The following is a 22,214-nucleotide window of genomic DNA, read 5'->3' on the forward strand; positions in this document are numbered from 1 at the left end:
CTTCAAATACCCTAAACCCAAAAAAATGTGGCGGCCGTGTTAAGGGGACGCAGTTGGGTACAGACGCGCCCCATAAGTGGCACCACGTGACGGCCCCCAAGCGCTTGATCCAACGCTAATACCGGACGCGGTTTGGGAGACGCGGAGATGTTGTAATGAAGGTCATACCTTGGGTTGTCATCTTGAAAATCAAGACTCGGTAGTAGATGAGCACCACCAAAAGAAGTCATGCAATGCTTTCTGGCCCCCATTGGCCAATGCCTCTATTGCAAGTCATCGAACACCATGTTCTCTTCATCGCAACCAAGACCCCCTTCCCCCACCGCCATTACCAGTCCCGAACTCAACATGAGACACGAAAACCTTCTAGTCCTCCAATCATATCGGTTGTAACATTCTCTGCCTCAGTCAACACCATGTAAATCTAGATGTCGAGATGTCCCATATTCACTACGGGAAAAAATGCAGTTGCCGTGCATTGCATCTTTGCCGTGTGTTTCCGCACGGCAAAGATTTCTTTGCCGTGCGCACGTAGAAAAACGCACGGTAAAGATTTTGGCCACGGCAAACAGAGACACGAGCGCACGGCAAAGATTTGATTCACGGCAACGACGGAAGAGAGCGCACGGTAAAGAAAGTTGCATGGCAAAGGACCAACATAGCGCACGGCAAAGATAGACTACACGGCAAAGACGATGGCACACGGCAAAGCACAAAAGGCATCGCCGTGCACGCCTTTGCCTAGTGTTTTTAACAAACGCACGGCAAAGCAAGTCTTTGCCTAGTGTTTTTAACAAACACACGGCAAAGCAAGCCTTTGCCTAGTGTAAGCGCACGGCAAAGATGTAAAAACTGGATTTCTTCTCAGCTCAAAAGGTATGGCGTGGTATAGTTATCAACAAACGAACGCTTAGTTTAGTGGCAAGGTTGCACGCTTTCCCTAATTTGTGTCCTAGGTTTGAATCCCAGACCGATCAGTTTGGAGCTTTTTTTTAGATAAAACATATTTAGCACACGGCAAAGAAGCGACCTTTGCCGTGCGACGTCGCATGGCAAAGACCTTTGCCGTGCAACATTGACGAGGCGCACGGCAAAAAAGCCTTTGCCGTCAATGACTTTACCGTGCGGTCTTTGCCGTGCGGCAACGCACGGCAAAGCCTTTACCGTGCATATAAGGCCCTTTGCCGTGCAAATAGTTGCACGGCAAAGACAGTTTTTCCCGTAGTGATTGTCGATCGCAAGCGGATCATCGCTCTTGCCCTTTTGAACGCGCACGGGCTGATGATAGATATGTACAGGCATGATCATAACACATACCATAACACATACGATCTAGAAGATCAAGGGGCGCCAAGAGGATCTCCCGCGGAGATATCCAAATCTGAAACTCGTCAGCAAACAGATTGAGGACCAACATCAACAACAGGTACAATGACACTATGACACTAGGGTTGCCGGCCCAAGGTCTAGCTTCACCGGAGACCCCGAGAGGGGTGTCGGCAATGGCGGAGAGGAAGAAAGATGGATGGGCCCTCGATGGCGGTGCTAGGGTTGAGGCATGTCGCCACGAGATGGAACGCGGGGGTCGTGCGGTTGTGATACAAGTTGCAGTTTTCCGAGGTGCCATCACATAATCACTTTCTTTGAACCCGACGGTTACCGTACCAGTGTACCACTTATTTAGTTTTCACTTTCCTGGCGACAAAAAATTTGCGCGATCGATGCAGCAATGTGTCGCGCCTTAATGATTAAGCACGCACACAAACTCTGTATCGTCAAATCAACGGGACCGAGCGACACGGTGCAAATATCGAAAGCTTAGACCAAAAGCTTAGCACGTTCACTGCTACAAGTAACCGGCTGGCGGCCATGACATCGCTGCCACTCCATCCATCAACAAAATGAACCGCACTTCGTCAGACATTTACAACCGCCCACAAAACACAGTCTACCTACGTACCTTAGCAGTAACTACAAACCTGACACGTACGTGCGCATGCGGTAGCACGGAGGGGACTAGAGGTGCTGTGCATGCCGCCGTGGAAGTAGCTAGCGTCACGTCCATCACCGCCAGCGGCCCGACGCCAGCGAGCTGATGGTTGCGGCTGCAGCGGCGTCGTCGTCGCAGTGCACGCTCTCGATGTCGTCCTCGAAGCGGACGTCGGTCGGCAGGGGCGGGCGCCTGGCGTCGAAGTCGGCGGGGTCCATGGCGAGCGCATGCAGGAACTCGGCGACGGCGCGGTCCACGTCGTCGACGTCGTCGCGGAGCACCGGCGCCGCCGCGCCACCCTGAGAAGCTCCAGGTGCGTCGAACACCACGCTCTCGATGTCGTCCTCGAAGACGATGTCTGCGGGCAGGTCGCGCACGTCCTCGTAATCAGCCGGCCACCATGCTTGCCGCTGCCTGGAGTCGAAGTCGGCAGGGTCCATGCCGAGCGCCTGCAAGAACTCACCGAAGACGCGGTCCACGTCGTCGCGGAGCACCAGCTCGTCGTCCATGGGCTCGATCTTGGGCTGCAGCAGCATTGGCGCCGCCGGTTCCAGGACCTCTGGGTCGACCTTGCAGAGGGGCGGCTGCAGGTACTCCATGTAGCAGTCGAGGTCGAAGTTGGTGACGGCGGCGAGGCCCCGCATCCGTATCGCCGCGAGGTCGTAGGCCATGGCCGCCTCTTCCTGGGTATCTGCAGCCACGGGAGAACACACGCGCGCATGCATTTTAGCCAGGAAAGTCGTACATTCTGCTGTAGTTCAAGGACAGGGGAGAACGACGCACCGTATGTCCCCAAGTAGACGTATCTCTTGGCGGTATGGCGACGGTCACCAATCCTCGCCTCCCACCGGCCGTGGCCGTTGGCGTGATGCCTGCGGTGCCAATAACGTATTCTCGTCAGCAAAGAAATGCAGTGTTCTGAATTTGTCATCGCATACATGTCATTTGCATTGACCAATGGCAGTAACAATGTAACGGATGCAATGATCTGAATTTTCCATATGCGAACATATCATTTAGCAGAAGATTGCAGCTGGATTGAGGGAATGCGTGCAGCGTGCGTGCGTACTTTGCTACTCCCCTGTACTTGGAGGCGCCTCTGGTGAAGCCGCTGCTCTCGCGCTTCAGTCTGGCCAGGTACTCCTCTCGAGTCACGCACCGCATCCTCTCAAGCTCCTGCCTGTACGCTTCAACCTGCATTCATCGCAGATTCGCAGCGCAGTCTCAGATTCCAGCCTACTTCTCCGCTTACAGTTATATACTGGTAAGTTTCAGTGTACTGTAAACTTCAACGGAACTAGCAACGGAGTCATGGTACTGCTCCGTACTCCTGAACTTACCGGGAAGTTGAGCAGGTGGCGGCAGTCCGAGCCCCAGTACTTGAGCGCCGCAAGATCATAGGTGCGAGCTGCGGCCTCTTCCGTGTCATAAGCTCCTGCAAAGAGAACATGATTAATTAACGATCTAGCTAATCAAACCATGCATGTACTAATGATGCAAAGAAAGAACAAATTAATGGTTAATGATCTGAAATTCAAGATTAATGTTCAGGAAATTAAGCAATATATGCGCATCGTGGCATAACTTGTGAATCATAATAGCACTGAAAAGTAGTACTCACCAAGATAAACTGTTGGAAGCGACCAAAGAGACATCGATCAGACATGGATGCGTGCAAATCCCGAGGCGGACGAACACAAGGTTGCAAACAAAGTAGTTGAAGAACAAGAATGTCAGATAGCTAGCACACAAAACAGCAAAGTGACGAAGAAGAATAATCGTTGCAAATGCAACCAAATTGCCAAGCACGACAAATGAAATCCAAGCCTGTGCGTCTCACCTTGCCTGCCCTTCCTGCTCTGTTCCGTGCTCCGGCAATGCCCGTCCCACAGGTGCGCCTCGAACTTCCCTGAGGCTCTGTGCCTACAGTCGCCAGCAAACACAAGAACACCTCCCGGAAATCAAACACAAGAACACGAACGGCGCGCGTGGACAAGAAAGTAGTACTGCATGCGCACCTGCTCACGCCTCTGTAGATGGACGATCCCCTCGCCGCCGGGACAACGGCGGCGGCGTCGCCGACGCCGCTCGTAGCACTCTTCTTCTTCTTCTTGTGCGTCGGCGCGCATGACGAAGGCACAATGCGGGAGCCCGAGGAGGCCGAGGGGGAGGCAGGGGAGGGCGAGTTGGCTGCGGCGGTGCCGTGCCATGGCGTAGGCTTCTTCTTCGTCATGGCGACGATGACCGAGCCGGAGTTTGCTTTTGATCGCTCCTCCTCCGTCGTACTGCTACTACACCATGCGCCTCCTTCCTTGGTTAGGAACCGATGAGCCTTGGTTGGGTACTGGGTTAGTACTACTAATGGGAAGGGGAACAGACACCGACCAGGTGAGACTAGCTACTAATGGAAGTGGCAGTGACGGCCGGGTATAACCGTGGTTAGATCGGCGGTGGGGCTTTGGTAGAAACGATGAACCGCGGTTAAGCACAGACGTGGGTCCAGTATGTCACTGACCGGACATAGGAACAGAGCTAGGGGTTCAAGGAGCCACGTCGCGTGGTGCGTCGCATCACACGCATGCCGCTTCCGGCGACACTTGGCCTGGCACGGCGGTAGCCAGCGATTGCAACGAGAGAGGTGAGCATTTTTCATGGTCAAGTTCTTTTGGAACTTCATATCTCCAAACAGGGGTTTCGGTTGCAAAAGGAATTTTAACAAAGCCACGGGGCGACATAGTCAACTTTTGTGTGTGAAATAAACTACACCACAAAGCTCACAAATATTCATCTCTATGAACCTAACCTATGCACACACAATCTACCCGTAACTAAATCAAGAAATTGATCGGCATGTCTAGAAATTGACGAATACACCACAGGTACCTCCCTATCAATCGAAACAGAGTCTCCTACTCGAAAAATATTTTGTCTTTTATATAGTATACACCAAAGCATTAAACATGTGGTTTGATCTCATGGGCTAGGGATGCTACTATCCTCCTAACATAGTCACCCATGTATACATTCCACGTAGATGAAAGAAGTATTGCGAACATCAGTGGTTCTCCGTTAACTTTGTGGACGAGTACATAACTATATATACATTATTTTTTTAGAACACATGTCAGAGACGCAATCATCCCAAAGCCCTGAGGTCAACTTTTGGTCAACTTTATCGTCGAACTAATCGAAATCTGAATAGCCCCAAGGTTAAAAGTTGAATACCAAAGCTCGGTAGTTGGAGTGAAAACAAGATATCTTAACATCAGTTTGATCGCTACCAAGTGAATGTCCTTTGGAGCGGACTGAAAACGAGCACACATCTCTACACTTAACATGATATCCGATCTCTAAGTGCAAAGATAGAGCAAGGATCCTATCATGGATCGATATACCTTTTGGTCCGCTGCTTGATGTCCTTCTCTAAGGCCAAGTTGCCCATTAGCTGGCATGGGCATCTTCGAAGGGTTGACCTTGGTCATATCAAACTTCTTGATCATGCCCTTTAAATACTTCTCTTGGAATATGAAGGTGTTCTCGTCAAGTTGCTTCAGTTGGAAGTCAAGAAAGTACCTCAACTCTCCTATCCTGGACATCTCAAATTTCTTAGTCATCAAGTCGGCAAAAGCTTTGTTATATTTTTTGGTAGATCCAACAAAAATAATATTATCAACATAGATTTGACATATGAACAAGCCACCCCCTTTAACCCGTTTGATGAAAAGGTTGGACTTGACCTTACCCACACTAAACCCATTCTTGGGTAAGAAATATCTAAGGTACTCATACCAAGAATGTGGAGCTTGCTTGTGACCATAGAGTGCCTTATGGAGTAAATACACATGGTTGGGATGGTGTGGATCTTCAAAGCCCGGGGGTTGAGCAACATATGTCACCTCTTTCAAGGGACCATTTATAAAAGCATTTTTCACATCCATTTGATAAAGCTTGAAGTTATAAATTATAAGAAGATGCATAATCAAGAAAAATATGAATAGCTGAAGGAAAGCAACGGACGCGAAGGTGTCCTCATTGTCCATACCTTCTATTTGGGTAAACCCTTGTGCCAGTAACCCTACTTTATTTCTTGTGACAGACTACATTCCCGTCTTACTTGTTCTTGAACACCCATTTGGTTTCAATCACACTGATGTGGTGATCTTTGGGTCTCTCAACAAGAGACCATACTTCATTGCGGGTGAAACACTCGAGTTTTTATTGCATGTCAATCACCCAATCCGGATCGAGCAAAGCCTCATGTACCTTGATTGGCTCAAAACTAGACACAAAAGTGTGACGTTGACAAAACTTTGTGAGGGGAGATATACTCCTTTGGATATGCTTCTGAGGATCTTATCAACTTGGTTCCCACTAGATTTTGTGGCGGCCTTCGATCTTCCAGATGGTTTCTTAATATTAAACAATTCATCTCTTGGTAAATCTTGACCATGAACAACAACTTGAGTTTGATCTTGAGGTCTAGAAGAGTCTTGTTCTCCTTCTTGATCCTGCTCAAGTGGTTCAGGGCTTGGTGCTTCTTCTTCGGTATGCCCCCCTAGTGATTAGATCCACTTGTGATGTACTTGATGACTCAACTATAGTACAACTAGGCTCCACTTGAGTTGATCTTCGGTCTTATCCATCATTTCCTTCATCTTCAACTTCGTGGGTCGAAAAGATATGCCCAATGCCCATAGCCTTCATGGCTTGAGAACAAACCCCCTCTCCTACAACACTTGGAAGAACTTGCTCCGCTTGGGAGCCATTATTCTCTAAGACTCCACATCACAAGATACTTTAACACAACCATTGGTTTTGTTGTAGTATCTATAGGTGTGAGAGTCATCTGCATAACCAACAAAGATATCCTCGATAAATCTAGATTCAAATTTACTAAGCATTTCCTTCTTGTTCTTGACGATGCACTTGCATCCAAACACGCGAAAATAGATGACATTGGGCTTGTGTTCCCCGTGATGAGCTTGTACGGAGTCTTGTTGTGCAACAGGCAGAGGAACAAACTGTTCAAGTAATAAACCACGGTAGAGATGGCTTCTACCAAAAAGTTATAGGGGGCTTGAATTCATCCAACATGGTTATTGTCATCTCAATGATTGTCAAGTTCTTCCTTTCATGAACATTATTTTGTTGAGGGGTATAAGGTGAAGAGAACTCGTGCTTGATCCCCTCATCTTGAACAAACTCTCGCATGGTGTAGTTCTTGAACTTGGAGCAATTGTCAGTCCTAATCGCCTTGATCTCTGCTTCATATGTTTGCTGAGCTTGCTTGGCAAAGTATATGAAGTACTTGTGGGTTTCATGCTTAGTCTTGAGTAGAAACACCCAAATGTACCTTGAATAATCAATGAGGAGCACATACTTGCTTCCTACAAGAGAATCATAATTTGATGGCCCACAGAGATCCAAATGAAGGAGCTCCAAAGGCCGAGAAGTGGCGATAATGCTCTTGAAGATATGCATTTCCCATATTGCTTCCCGGCAACACATGCACACATTACACGATTCTTTTAAAAGTGACACCCGTTAGTACAACAATATGCCCACCATTTAGAAGTTGTTTAAGATTCATCATGTTGAAGTGGCCAAGGCTTCAATGAAAAAAGAAAACCCAAGTCAATAGTGGCCATTAGACATGTAAGAAGAGATGCACTCACTTTTGAGAGATCAACCACGTAAAGGTTGGCTTCCACATATCTAACAAGGACCAATTTGAGATTATCACTCCTAAATACTTTGACATAATGCTTAGAAAATTATGAATCATAGCCCGCATCCGCAAGATGATAGATTGAAAGCAATTTATAATAAAGGGATTTGAACAACATGACATTCTCGAGAGACAAGTCTTTCGTGATCACCACCTTGCCATACCATAGTACCTTTCATTTTAAATTATCCACAAAGGTTATGCTTTCCGTAGAGTTGATATCTTCAATGAATTGGTCAAGAGCCCATTTGCCTCCGGTCATATGCTTGGTGCATCCACTATCAAACAACCCTTTTGGAGCATCGTAGGCATAACCCTACAAAATAAAGTATTTTGTGTAGGAACCCATTGAGAAATGGGTGCCTTGACATTAGTAAAATGATCCTTTGGTACCAAAATTGAGTAGCAACGATAAGCATAACCATTGCGACGACCAATGATGCGTGCAATTAAAACACGTCTGTTGGGAACCCCAAGAGGAAGGTGTGATGCAGACAGTAGCAAGTTTTCCCTCAGAAAGAAACCAAGGTTTATCGAACCAGGAGGAGCCAAGAAGCACGTTGAAGGTTGATGGCGGCGAAGTGTAGTGCGGCGCAACACCAGGGATTCCGGCGCCAACGTGGAACCTGCACAACACAACCAAAGTACTTTGCCCCAACGTAACAGTGAGGTTGTCAATCTCACCGGCTTGTTGTGAACAAAGGATTAACCGTATTGTGTGGAAGATAATTGTTTGCGAAGAACAGTAAAGAACAAGTATTGCAGTAGATTGTATTTCAGATGTAAAGAATAGACCGGGGTCCACAGTTCACTAGCGGTGTCTCTCCCATAAGATAAATAGCATGTTGGGTGAACAAATTACAGTTGGGCAATTGACAAATAAAGAAGGCATAACAATGCACATACATATATCATGATGAGTATAATGAGATTTAATCAGGGCATTACGACAAAGTACATAGACCGCCATCCAGCATGCATCTATGCCTAAAAAGTCCACTTTCAGGTTATCATCCGAACCCCTTCCGGTATTAAGTTGCAAGCAACAGACAATTGCATTAAGTATGGTGCGTAATGTAATCAACACAAATATCCTTAGACAAAGCATCGATGTTTTATCCCTAGTGGCAACAGCACATCCACAACCTTAGAACTTTCTCACACCGTCCTGCACTTAATGGAGGCATGAACCCACTATCGAGCATAAATACTCCCTCTTGGAGTCACAAGTATCAACTTGGCCAGAGCCTCTACTAGCAACGGAGAGCATGCAAGAACATAAACAACTCATATATGATAGATTGATAATCAACTTGACATAGTATTCAATATCCATCGGATCCCAACAAACACAACATGTAGGATTACAAATAGACGATCTTGATCATGATAGGCAGCTCACAAGATCGAACATGATAGCACAATTAGGAGAAGACGACCATCTAGCTACTGCTATGGACCCATGGTCCAGGGGTGAACTACTCACATATCGATCCGGAGGCGATCATGGCGATGAAGAGCCCTCCAGGAGATGAATCCCCTCTCCGGCAGGGTGCCGGAGGCGATCTCTTGAATCCCCCGAGATGGGATTGGCGGCGACTGCGTCTCTGGAAGGTTTTCCGTATCGTGGCTCTCGGTACTGGGGGTTTCGCGATGGAGGCTTTAAGTAGGCGAAAGGGCAGGTCAGGGGGCCACACAAGGGCCCCACACAACAGGCCGGCGCGGCCAAGGCCCAGGCCGCGCCGCCCTAGTGTGGCGCCACCTCGTGGCCCCACTTCTTATCCTCTTCGGTCTTCTGGAAGCTTCGTGCGAAAATAGGACCCTGGGCGTTGATTTCTTCCAATTCCAAAAATATTTCCTTACTAGGATTTCTGAAACCAAAAACAGCAAAAAACAACAACTGGCTCTTCGGCATCTCGTTAATAGGTTAGTGCCGGAAAATGCATAATAATGACATATAATGTGTATAAAACATGTGAGTATCATCATAAAAGTAGCATGGAACATAAGAAATTATAGATACGTTTGAGACGTATCAAGCATCCCCAAGCTTAGTTCCTACTCGCCCTCGAGTAGGTAAACGATAACAAAGATAATTTCTGAAGTGACATGCTATCATAATCTTGATCATACTATTGTAAGCATATGAGATGAATGCAGCGATTCGAAGCAATGATGAAGATAATGAGTAAACAAATGAATCATATAGCAAAGACTTTTCATGAATAATACTTTCAAGACAAGCATCAATAAGACTTGCATAAGAGTTAACTCATAAGCAATAAGTTCTTAGTAGAAAGCTTTGAAACAACACAAAGGAAGATATAAGTTTCAGCGGTTGCTTTCAACTTTAACATGTATATCTCATGGATAATTGTCAACACAAAGTAATATAACAAGTGCAATAGGTAAACATGTAAGAATCAATGCACACAGTTGATACAAGTGTTTACTTCTAGGATAGAAAGAATAGGTAAACTGACTCAACATAAAGTAGAAGAATGGCCCTTCGCAGAGGGAAGCATGGATTACTATTTTTATGCTAGAGCTTTTCATTTTGAAAACATAGAAACAATTTTGTCAACGGTAGTAATAAAGCATATGTGTTATGTATAAGATATCTTATAAGTTGCAAGCCTCATGCATAGTATACCAATAGTGCTCGCACCTTGTCCTAATTAGCTTGGATTAACACGGATTATCATTGCATAACATATGTTTCAACCAAGTGTCACAAAGGGGTACCTCTATGCCGCCTGTACAAGGGTCTAAGGAGAAGGTTCGCATTGGATTTCTCGCTTTTGATCATTCTCAACTTAGACACCCATACCGGGACAACATAGACAACAGATAATGGACTCCTCTTTTAATGCTTAAGCATTCAACAATAGGTAATATTCTCATAAGAGATTGAGGTTTTGTGTCCAAACTGAAACTTCCACCATGATTCATGGTTTTGGTTAGCGGCCCAATGTTCTTCTCTAACAATATGCATACTCAAACCATTTGATCATGAAAATCTCCCTTACTTCAGACAAGACGAACATGCATAGCAACTCACATGATATTCAACAAAGGTAAAAGTTGATGGCGTCCCCAGAAACATGATTACCGCACAACAAGCAACTTATTAAGAAATAAGACACATAAGTACATATTCTTCACCACAATAGTTTTTAAGGCTATTTGTCCCATGAGCTATATATTGCAAAGGCAAAGAATGGAAGTTTTAAAGGTAGCACTCAAGTAATGTACTTTGGAATGGCGGAGAAATACCATGTGGTAGGTAGGTATGGTGGACACAAATGGCATGTTTTTTGGCTCAAGGATTTGGATGCACGAGAAGAATCCCTCTCAATACAAGGCTAGGCTAGCAAGGTTGTTTGAAGCAAACTCAAGTATGAAATGGTGCAGCAATACTCACATATAAACATATTGTAAGCATTATAAGACTTTACATCGTCTCCTTGTTGTTCAAACACCTCAACCAGAAAATATCTAGACTTAGAGAGACCAATCGTGCAAACCAAATTTTAACAAGCTCTATGTAGTTATTCATTAATAGGTGCAAGGTACATGATGCAAGAGCTTAAACATGATCTATATGAGCACAACAATTGCTAAGTATCACATTATTCAAGACATTATACCATTTACCACATGCGGCATTTTCCGTTTCCAACCATATATCAATGAATGAAGTAGTTCAACCTTCGCAATGAACATTAAAGATAAAGCTAAGAACATATGTGTTCATACGAAACAGCGGAGCGTGTCTCTCTCCCAAACAAAGAATGATAGGATCCGATTTTATTCAAACAAAACAAAAACTAAAGCAAACAGACGCTCCAAGCAAAGCACATAAGATGTGACGGAATAAAAATATAGTTTCACTAGAGGAACCTGATAATGTTGTCGATGAAGAAGGGGATGCCTTGGGCATCCCCAAGCTTAGACGCTTGGGTCTTCTTGAAATATGCAGGGATGAACCACGGGGGCATCCCCAAGCTTAGACTTTTCACTCTTCTTGATCATATTGTATCATACTCCTCTCTTGACCCTTGAAAACTTCCTCCACACCAAACTCAAAACAAACTCATTAGAGGGTTAGTGCATAATTGAAAATTCATATATTCAGAGGTGACATAATCATTCTTAACACTTCTGGACATTGCACAAAGCTACTGAAAGTTAATGGAACAAAGAAATCCATCGAACATAGCAAAACAGGCAATGCGAAATAAAAGGCAGAATCTGTCAAAACAGAACAGTCCGTAAAGACGAATTTTACAGGGGCACTTAACTTGCTCAGATGAAAATGCTCAAATTGAATGAAAGTTGCGTACATATCTGAGGATCACGCACGTAAATTTGCAGATTTTTCTGAGTTACCTACAGAGAATTCTGCCCAGATTCGTGACAGCAAGAAATCTGTTTCTGCGCAGTAATCCAAATCTAGTATTGACTTTACTATCAAAGACTTTACTTGGCACAACAATGCAATAAAATAAAGATAAGGAGAGGTTGCTACAGTAGTAACAACTTCCAAGACTCAAATATAAAACAAAGTGCAGAAGTAAAATAATAACATGGGTTATCTCCCAAGAAGTGCTTTCTTTATAGCCATTAAGATGGGGTCAGTAATTTTAATGATGCTCACATAAGAATGAGAGTTGAAGCAAAAGAGAGCATCAAGAAGTAAATTAGAAACACATTTAAGCCTAACCCACTTCCTATGAAAGGGAATCTTGTACACAAATAAATTCATGAAGAACAAAGTGACAAGCATAGCAAGATAAAACAAGAGTAACTTCAAGATTATCAACATAAAGAGAGGTGTTTTAGTAACATGAAAATTTCTACAACCATATTTTCCTCTCTCATAATAACTTTCAGAGGCATCATGAACAAACTCAACAATATAAGTATCACATAAAGCATTCTTATTCACATGCATAAAAGTATCATTACTCTCCCCATAAGCATAATCAATTTTATTAGTTGTAGTGGGAGCAAATTCAACAAAGTAGCTATCATTATCATTCTCATCAAGTGTAGGAGGCATAGTATAATCATAATAAAATTTACTCTCCATAGTAGGCGGCACCAAAAGACCACTATCATTATAATCATCATATATGGGAGGCATATCATAATCAACATAAACTTTCTCCTCAATACCCGGAGGACTAAAGAGATCATTTTCATCAAAACCGACCTCCCCAAGCTTAGAATTTTCCATAGCATTAGCAACAATGGTGTTCAAAGCATTCATACTAATAACATTCCCATTAGCATGCATATAAAGTTCCATGGGTTTTTTAATTCTCTCTTCAAACACATCATGTCCTAATTCAAGATAAAGTTCATAAAGATCTCTCATTTTGTTGTTGTTTTCCATTAAGCCTAACTAGTGAAGTCACACAACTTAGTGTTCTCAGGAGTATTCATTTTAACAGTAGTAAATAAAACAAACTAGATAAAGTAAATGCGAATAACTAATTTTTTTGTGTTTTTGATATAGAGAACAAGACAGTAAATAAAGTAAAGCTAGCAACTAATTTTTTTGTGTTTTGTTTTAGTGCAGCAAACAAAGTAGTAAATAAAATAAAGCAAGACAAAAACAAAGTAAAGAGATTGGAAGTGGAGACTCCCCTTGCAGCGTGTCTTGATCTCCCCGGCAACGGCGCCAGAAAATATGCTTGATGCGTGCAATTAACACACGTCCGTTGGGAACCCCAAGAGGAAGGTGTGATGCAGACAGTAGCAAGTTTTCCCTCAGAAAGAAACCAAGGTTTATCGAACCAGGAGGAGCCAAGAAGCACGTTGAAGGTTGATGGCGGCGAAGTGTAGTGCGGCGCAACACCAGGGATTCTGGCGCCAACGTGGAACCTGCACAACACAACCAAAGTACTTTGCCCCAATGTAACAGTGAGGTTGTCAATCTCACCGGCTTGCTGTGAACAAAGGATTAACCGTATTGTGTGGAAGATGATTGTTTGCGAAGAACAGTAAAGAACAAGTATTGCAGTAAATTGTATTTCAGATGTAAAGAATAGACCGGGGTCCACAGTTCACTAGCGGTGTCTCTCCCATAAGATAAATAGCATGTTGGGTGAACAAATTACAGTTGGGCAATTGAAAAATAAAGAAGGCATAACAATGCACATACATATATCATGATGAGTATAATGAGATTTAATCAGGGCATTACGACAAAGTACATAGACCGCTGATGTCTACGGGTGCTTCTATTCTTGTAGACAGTGTTGGGCCTCCAAGAGCAGAGGTTTGTAGAACAGCAGCAAGTTTCCCTTAAGTGGATCACCCAAGGTTTATCGAACTCAGGGAGGAAGAGGTCAAAGATATCCCTCTCATGCAACCCTGCAACCACAAAGTAAGAAGTCTCTTGTGTCCCCAACACACCTAATAGGTGCACTAGTTCGGCGAAGAGATAGTGAAATACAAGTGGTATGAATGAATATGAGCAGTAGTAACGGCGCCAGAAAAGTGCTTGCTGGCGTGCAGTTGATGATAGTAATATTGCAGGAAGTAAACAAGCAATAAAACAGTAAACAAGCAGCGATAGCAGTATTTAGGAACAAGGCCTAGGGATCATACTTTCACTAGTGGACACTCTCAACATTGATCACATAACAGAATAGATAAATGCATACTCTACACCCTCTTGTTGGATGATGAACACCACTAACTGTGTAGGATTACACGAACCCTCAATGCCGGAGTTAACAAGCTCCACAATATTCGATGTTCATATTTAAATAACCTTAGAGTGCACGACAGATCAACACAACTAAACCAAGTACTAACGTAGCATGCACACTGTCACCTTCACGCTACGAAAGGAGGCATAGATCACATCAATACCATCATCGCAATAGTTAACTTCATAATCTACAAGAGATCATAATCATAGCCTACGCCAAGTAATAACACGGATGCACACACTGTCACCATTACACCGTGCAGGAGGAATAAAACTACTTTAATAACATCACTAGAGTAGCACATAGATAAATTGTGATACAAAACACATTGCAATCATAAAGAGATATAAATAAGCACTTCACTATGCCATTCATAACAGTGAATAAGTATTCTGTGAAATATAGCCTAAGAGACCCACACGGTGCACACACTGTCACCTTTACACACGTGGGACAAGGAGTCTCTGGAGATCACATAAGTAAAATTCACTTGACTAGCATAACGACATCTAGATTAGAAGCATCATCATATGAATCTCAATCATGTAAAGCAGCTCATGAGATTATTGTATTGAAGTACATAGGAGAGAGATGAACCACATAGCTACCGGTACAGCCCCGAGCCTCGATGGAGAACTACTCCCTCCTCATGGGAGACAGCAGCGTTGATGAAGATGGCGGTGGTGTCGATGGAGAAGCCTTCCGGGGGCACTTCCCCGTCCCGGCGGCGTGCCGGAACAGAGACTCCTGTCCCCCAGATCTTGGCTTCGCGATGGCGGCGGCTCTGGAAGGTTTTTGCGGGTTTCGTCGATCGTGGTAGGGTTTTCGCGACGGAGGCTTTAAGTAGGCGGAAGGGCAAGGTCGGTGGAGTCACGAGGGACCCACACGACAGGCCGGCGCGGCCAAGGCCCAGGCCGCGCCGCCCTGGTGTCTGGCCACCTCGTGGCCCCACTTCGTAAGTCCTCCGGTCTTCTGGAAGCTTCGTGTAAAAATAGGCCCCTGGGCGTTGATTTCGTCCAATTCCGAGAATATTTCCTTACTAGGATTTCTGAAACCAAAAACAGCAGAAAACAGGAACTGGCACTTCGGCATCTCGTCAATAGGTTAGTTCCAGAAAACGCATAAATATGACATAAAGTATGCATAAAACATGTAGATATCATCAATAATGTGGCATGGAACATAAGAAATTATCGATACGTCGGAGACGTATCAGCATCCCCAAGCTTAGTTCTCGTCGTCCCGAGCAGGTAAACGATAACAAAGATAATTTCTGGAGTGACATGCCATCATAACCTTGATCATACTATTGTAAGCATATGTAATGAATGCAGTGATCAAAACAATGGTAATGACATGAGTAAACAAATGAATCATAAAGCAAAGACTTTTCATGAATAGTACTTCAAGACAAGCATCAATAAGTCTTGCATAAGAGTTAACTCATAAAGCAATAAATCAAAGTAAAGGTATTGAAGCAACACAAAGGAAGATTAAGTTTCAGCGGTTGCTTTCAACTTATAACATGTATATCTCATGGATAGTGTCAATGTAAAGTAATATAACAAGTGCAATATGCAAGTATGTAGGAATCAATGCACAGTTCACACAAGTGTTTGCTTCTTGAGGTGGAGAGAAATAGGTGAACTGACTCAACATAAAAGTAAAAGAAAGGTCCTTCAAAGAGGAAAGCATCGATTGCTATATTTGTGCTAGAGCTTTTATTTTGAAAACATGAAACAATTTTGTCAACGGTAGTAATAAAGCATATGTATCATGTAAATTATATCTTACAAGTTACAAGCCTCATGCATAGTATACTAGTAGTGCCCGCACCTTGTCCTAATTAGCTTGGATTACCGGGATTATCGCAATGCACATGTTTTAACCAAGTGTCACAAAGGGGTACCTCTATGCCGCCTGTACAAAGGTCTAAGGAGAAAGCTCGCATTGGATTTCTCGCTATTGATTATTCTCAACTTAGACATCCATACCGGGACAACATAGACAACAGATAATGGACTCCTCTTTTATGCATAAGCATGTAGCAACAATTAATTTTCTCCTATGAGATTGAGGATATATGTCCAAAACTGAAACTTCCACCATGGATCATGGCTTTAGTTAGCGGCCCAATGTTCTTCTCTAACAATATGCATGCTCCAACCATAAGGTGGTAGATCGCTCTTACTTCAGACAAGACGAACATGCATAGCAACTCACATGATATTCAACAAAGAGTAGTTGATGGCGTCCCCAGGAACATGGTTATCGCACAACGAGCAACTTAATAAGAGATAAAGTGCATAAGTACATATTCAATACCACAATAGTTTTTAAGCTATTTGTCCCATGAGCTATATATTGTAAAGGTGAAGAATGGAAATTTAAAGGTAGCACTCAAGCAATTTACTTTAGAATGGCGGAGAAATACCATGTAGTAGGTAGGTATGGTGGACACAATTGGCATAGTGGTTGGCTCAAGTATTTGGATGCATGAGAAGTGTTCCCTCTCGATACAAGGTTTAGGCTAGCAAGGTTATTTGAAACAAACACAAGGATGAACTAGTACAGCAAAACTCACATAAAAGACATATTGAAAACATTATAAGACTCTACACCGTCTTCCTTGTTGTTCAAACTCAATACTAGAAATTATCTAGACTTTAGAGAGACCAAATATGCAAACCAAATTTTAGCATGCTCTATGTATTTCTTCATTAATGGGTGCAAAGTATATGATGCAAGAGCTTAAACATGAGCACAACAATTGCCAAGTATCACATTATCCAAGACATTATAGCAATTACTACATGTATCATTTTCCAATTCCAACCATATAACAATTTAACGAAGAAGAAACTTCGCCATGAATACTATGAGTAGAAACTAAGGACATACTTGTCCATATGCAACAGCGGAGCGTGTCTCTCTCCCACACAAACATTTATTCAAACAAAAACAAAAAACAAAAGCACACAGACGCTCCAAGCAAAGTACATAAGATGTGACCGAATAAAAATATAGTTTCAGGGGAGGAACCTGATAATGTTGTCGATGAAGAAGGGGATGCCTTGGGCATCCCCAAGCTTAGATGCTTGAGTCTTCTTGAAATATGCAGGGATGAACCACCGGGGCATCCCCAAGCTTAGACTTTTCACTCTTCTTGATCGTAGTATATCATCCTCCTCTCTTGTCCCTTGAAAACTTCCTCCACACCAAACTCGAAACAAACTCATTAGAGGGTTAGTGCATAATCAAAAACTCACATGTTCAGAGGTGACACAATCATTCTTAACACTTCTGGACATTTCCCAAAGCTACTGGAAGTTAATGGAACAAAGAAATCCATCCCACATAGCAAAAGAGGCAATGCGAAATAAAAGGCAGAATCTGTCAAAACAGAACAGTCCGTAAAGACGAATTTTAAAAGGGCACCAGACTTGCTCAAATGAAAATGCTCAAATTGAATGAAAGTTGCGTACATATCTGAGGATCACTCACGTAAACTGGCATAAATTTATGAGTTACCTACAGAGAATTTTGCCCAGATTCGTGACAGCAAAGAAATCTGTTTCTGCGCAGTAATCCAAATCTAGTATGAACCTTACTATCAACGACTTTACTTGGCACAACAAAACACTAAACTAAGATAAGGAGAGGTTGCTACAGTAGTAAACAACTTCCAAGACACAAATATAAAACAAAGTACTGTAGCAAAATAACACATGGGTTATCTCCCAAGAAGTTCTTTCTTTATAGCCATTAAGATGGGCTCAGCAGTTTTAATGATGCACTCGCAAGAAATAGTAGTTGAAGCAAAAGAGAGCATCAAGAGGCAAATTCAAAACACATTTAAGTCTAACATGCTTCCTATGCAAAGGAATCTTGTAAATAAACAAATTCAAGAAGCATAATGCAACAAGCATAGAAAAACTAGACACGCTCAACTTCAAGATTTTAAGCATATAGAGAGGTGTTTTAGTAACATGAAAATTTCTACCACCATATTTTCCTCTCTCATAATAACTTTCAGTAGTGTCATGAGAAAACTCAACAATATAACCATCACATAAAGCATTCTTATCATGAGTCCCATGCATAAAATTATTACTCTCCACATAAGCATAATCAATTTTATTAGTACTAGTGGGAGCAAATTCAACAAAGTAGCTATCATTATTATTCTCAACATCAAATATAGGAGGCATATTGCAATCATAATCAAATTCATCCTCCATAACAGGTGGTAACAAAAGACTACTATCATTATAATCATCATAAATAGGAGGCAAAGTATCATCAAAGTAAATTTTCTCCTTAATTCTTGGGGGACTAAAAAGATCAAGCTCATCAAAACCAGCTTCCCCAAGCTTAGAATTTTCCATAGCATTAGCAACAATAGTGTTCAAAGCATTCATATTAATAACATTCCCATTAGTATGCATATAAAGTTCCATGGGTTTTTTAATTCTCTCTTCAAACACATCATGTCCTAATTCAAGATAAAGTTCATAATGATCTCTCATATTTTTGTTGTTTTCCATTATGCCTAACTAGTGTAAACAAGAAACAAAAAGTTGCAATTGCAGGATCTAAAGGAAATAGCTTCGAGCACAAATACAATGGCGCCAGAAAAATCTGTTACCTGGAACCGAAGTATGAGTGCCTTTTACCTTTCCTCCCCGGCAACGGCGCCAGAAAATAGCTTGATGTCTACGGGTGCTTCTATTCTTGTAGACAGTGTTGGGCCTCCAAGAGCAGAGGTTTGTAGAACAGCAGCAAGTTTCCCTTAAGTGGATCACCCAAGGTTTATCGAACTCAGGGAGGAAGAGGTCAAAGATATCCCTCTCATGCAACCCTGCAACCACAAAGCAAGAAGTCTCTTGTGTCCCCAACACACCTAATAGGTGCACTAGTTCGGCGAAGAGATAGTGAAATACAAGTGGTATGAATGAATATGAGCAGTAGTAACGGCGCCAGAAAAGTGCTTGCTGGCGTGCAGTTGATGGTAGTAATATTGCAGGAAGTAAACAAGCAGTAAAACAGTAAACAAGCAGCGATAGCAGTATTTAGGAACAAGGCCTAGAGATCATACTTTCACTAGTGGACACTCTCAACATTGATCACATAACAGAATAGATAAATGCATACTCTACACCCTCTTGTTGGATGATGAACACCACTAACTGTGTAGGATTACACGAACCCTCAATGCCGGAGTTAACAAGCTCCACAATATTCGATGTTCATATTTAAATAACCTTAGAGTGCACGACAGATCAACACAACTAAACCAAGTACTAACGTAGCATGCACACTGTCACCTTCACGCTACGAAAGGAGGCATAGATCACATCAATACCATCATAGCAATAGTTAACTTCATAATCTACAAGAGATCATAATCATAGCCTACGCCAAGTACTAACACGGATGCACACACTGTCACCATTACACCGTGCAGGAGGAATAAAACTACTTTAATAACATCACTAGAGTAGCACATAGATAAATTGTGATACAAAACACATTGCAATCATAAAGAGATATAAATAAGCACTTCACTATGCCATTCATAACAGTGAATAAGTATTCTGTGAAATATAGCCTAAGAGACCCACACGGTGCACACACTGTCACCTTTACACACGTGGGACAAGGAGTCTCCGGAGATCACATAAGTAAAATTCACTTGACTAGCATAACGACATCTAGATTACAAGCATCATCATATGAATCTCAATCATGTAAAGCAGCTCATGAGATTATTGTATTGAAATACATAGGAGAGATATGAACCACATAGCTACCGGTACAGCCCCGAGCCTCGATGGAGAACTACTCCCTCCTCATGGGAGACAGCAGCGTTGATGAAGATGGCGGTGGTGTCGATGGAGAAGCCTTCCGGGGGCACTTCCCCGTCCCGGCGGCGTGCCGGAACAGAGACTCCTGTCCCCCAGATCTTGGCTTCGCGATGGCGGCGGCTCTGGAAGGTTTTTGCGGGTTTCGTCGATCGTGGTAGGGTTTTCGCGACGGAGGCTTTAAGTAGGCGGAAGGGCAAGGTCGGTGGAGTCACGAGGGACCCACACGATAGGCCGGCGCGGCCAAGGCCCAGGCCGCGCCACCCTGGTGTCTGGCCACCTCGTGGCCCCACTTCGTAAGTCCTCCGGTCTTCTGGAAGCTTCGTGTAAAAATAGGCCCCTGGGCGTTGATTTCGTCCAATTCCGAGAATATTTCCTTACTAGGATTTCTGAAACCAAAAACAGCAGAAAACAGGAACTGGCACTTCGGCATCTCATCAATAGGTTAGTTCCAGAAAACGCATAAATATGACATAAAGTATGCATAAAACATGTAGATATCATCAATAATGTGGCATGGAACATAAGAAATTATCGATACGTCGGAGAAATTATCCTACTATGCACTCAAGAAATTATCCTACTATGCACTCAAGAAATTTCAGATCAAGATCACGTTCTGGTGATTTTTAAAATTTTCTACAGTGGAGCACAGGAAATCTGTTTTCTAGGCAGCATAGTGACAAACTTGCATAACAAACTAGGGGTTATCTATACATTCTATTTACAGCGAGATATGTACACTATATACACTATATACACTATTTACAAGTTTTTAATGAAAAGCTTTCATGGAAAGAATTGTTTTGGTTTCGCAGGCATGAACACAAGTGTTCAAGGTCGACCCCCACTTCACCATTACTCATCTCTCCAATCACTTTTCTTTTCTGAAAACATTTTTTTATTTTTTTATATAAGAAGTACAACTATTTTTTTTTGTAATTCGCATTCCCTATCCATACAAGAGATAGAGAACAACTAGGTACAGGAAGTAAAACTACTTAGAGATAAAGCAAACAAGTGCACACGAAAATATTCACCTACGCCATGGCTCCCCGGCAACGGCGCCAGAAAAGGTCTTGATAACCCACAAGTATAGGGGATGGCGTGTAGCCTTTTCGATAAGTAAGAGTGTCGAACCCAACGAGGAGCTAAAGGTAGGATAAACATTCTCTCAAGTTCTATCAACCACTGATACAACTCTACGCACACTAAGCGTTTGCAATATCTAGGAAATAAAACTAGAGCGATAACGGGTATGAGAGGTGACTTTGCAGAATAATAAAATACATGGAATAAATGTTAGTGCTGCAGCAATAAAACAAACTAAACTAACAGTACCATGAGTGTGAAAAGGCGGTGGTAATAGTGGTGGCTTTGTCCAAGATCAATTAGTGAAGATCTTGGGTTCAATGTCTTCGATGCAGCTTTCTATGTAGGAGAGGCTAAATATACATGCTCTCCCTCCGGGATTACAAGTACTATATGATTGGCTTGCTAGCAAACATCCGTAAATACTAGCAAGCATTAAGGTTTCCCCAACCATAGCCTTAAGTAAATGGTCCTCTTACTCCCATACATGCAACTATCCGGTTCGCGTCCTTAGGTTTCTGTCACTCCGGTAGAACTTCCCCCTTCTAGTATACAAGTACTACCAACCCTATGGTGCTTGATCCATGCGCGCACAAATATAATGGGCACCAAGGACGGTAACATATCAACATACAACTCTAATGAACCAAAGAGAAACAACCAATCAATCAAAGAACAAATAAACTATGGCAACATGACATAGATCATAGGATTCTAACTTATAGCATCAAACACCATGTTTACATAGGGCGGTACAGAGGTTTGTGAGATGATGGACCACTGAATACAATGAGGAGTTGGTGATGGAGATG

At 42.9% G+C, this 22,214-nt stretch overlaps 1 protein-coding gene and 1 pseudogene across 1 annotated transcript in view; both read right to left on the minus strand.

Annotated features, from left to right (window-relative positions):
• Positions 1 to 2,064: 2,064 nt before the first annotated feature.
• LOC127347430 (uncharacterized) lies at positions 2,065 to 4,223 on the minus strand (annotated as a pseudogene).
• Positions 4,224 to 7,045: 2,822 nt separating this feature from the next.
• The window catches only part of LOC127348791 (uncharacterized), a 47,681-nt gene continuing 32,512 nt past the window's right edge, over positions 7,046 to 22,214 (minus strand). Inside the window, exon 6 of the mRNA XM_051374695.2 lies at positions 7,046 to 7,377. Coding sequence (XP_051230655.2) covers positions 7,046 to 7,377 — 332 coding nt within the window. The remainder of the gene's footprint in view (positions 7,378 to 22,214) is intronic.

Source organism: Lolium perenne, chromosome 4, assembly GCF_019359855.2.
Source record: "Lolium perenne isolate Kyuss_39 chromosome 4, Kyuss_2.0, whole genome shotgun sequence".
In the NCBI taxonomy this organism is placed as follows: Eukaryota; Viridiplantae; Streptophyta; class Magnoliopsida; order Poales; family Poaceae; genus Lolium; species Lolium perenne.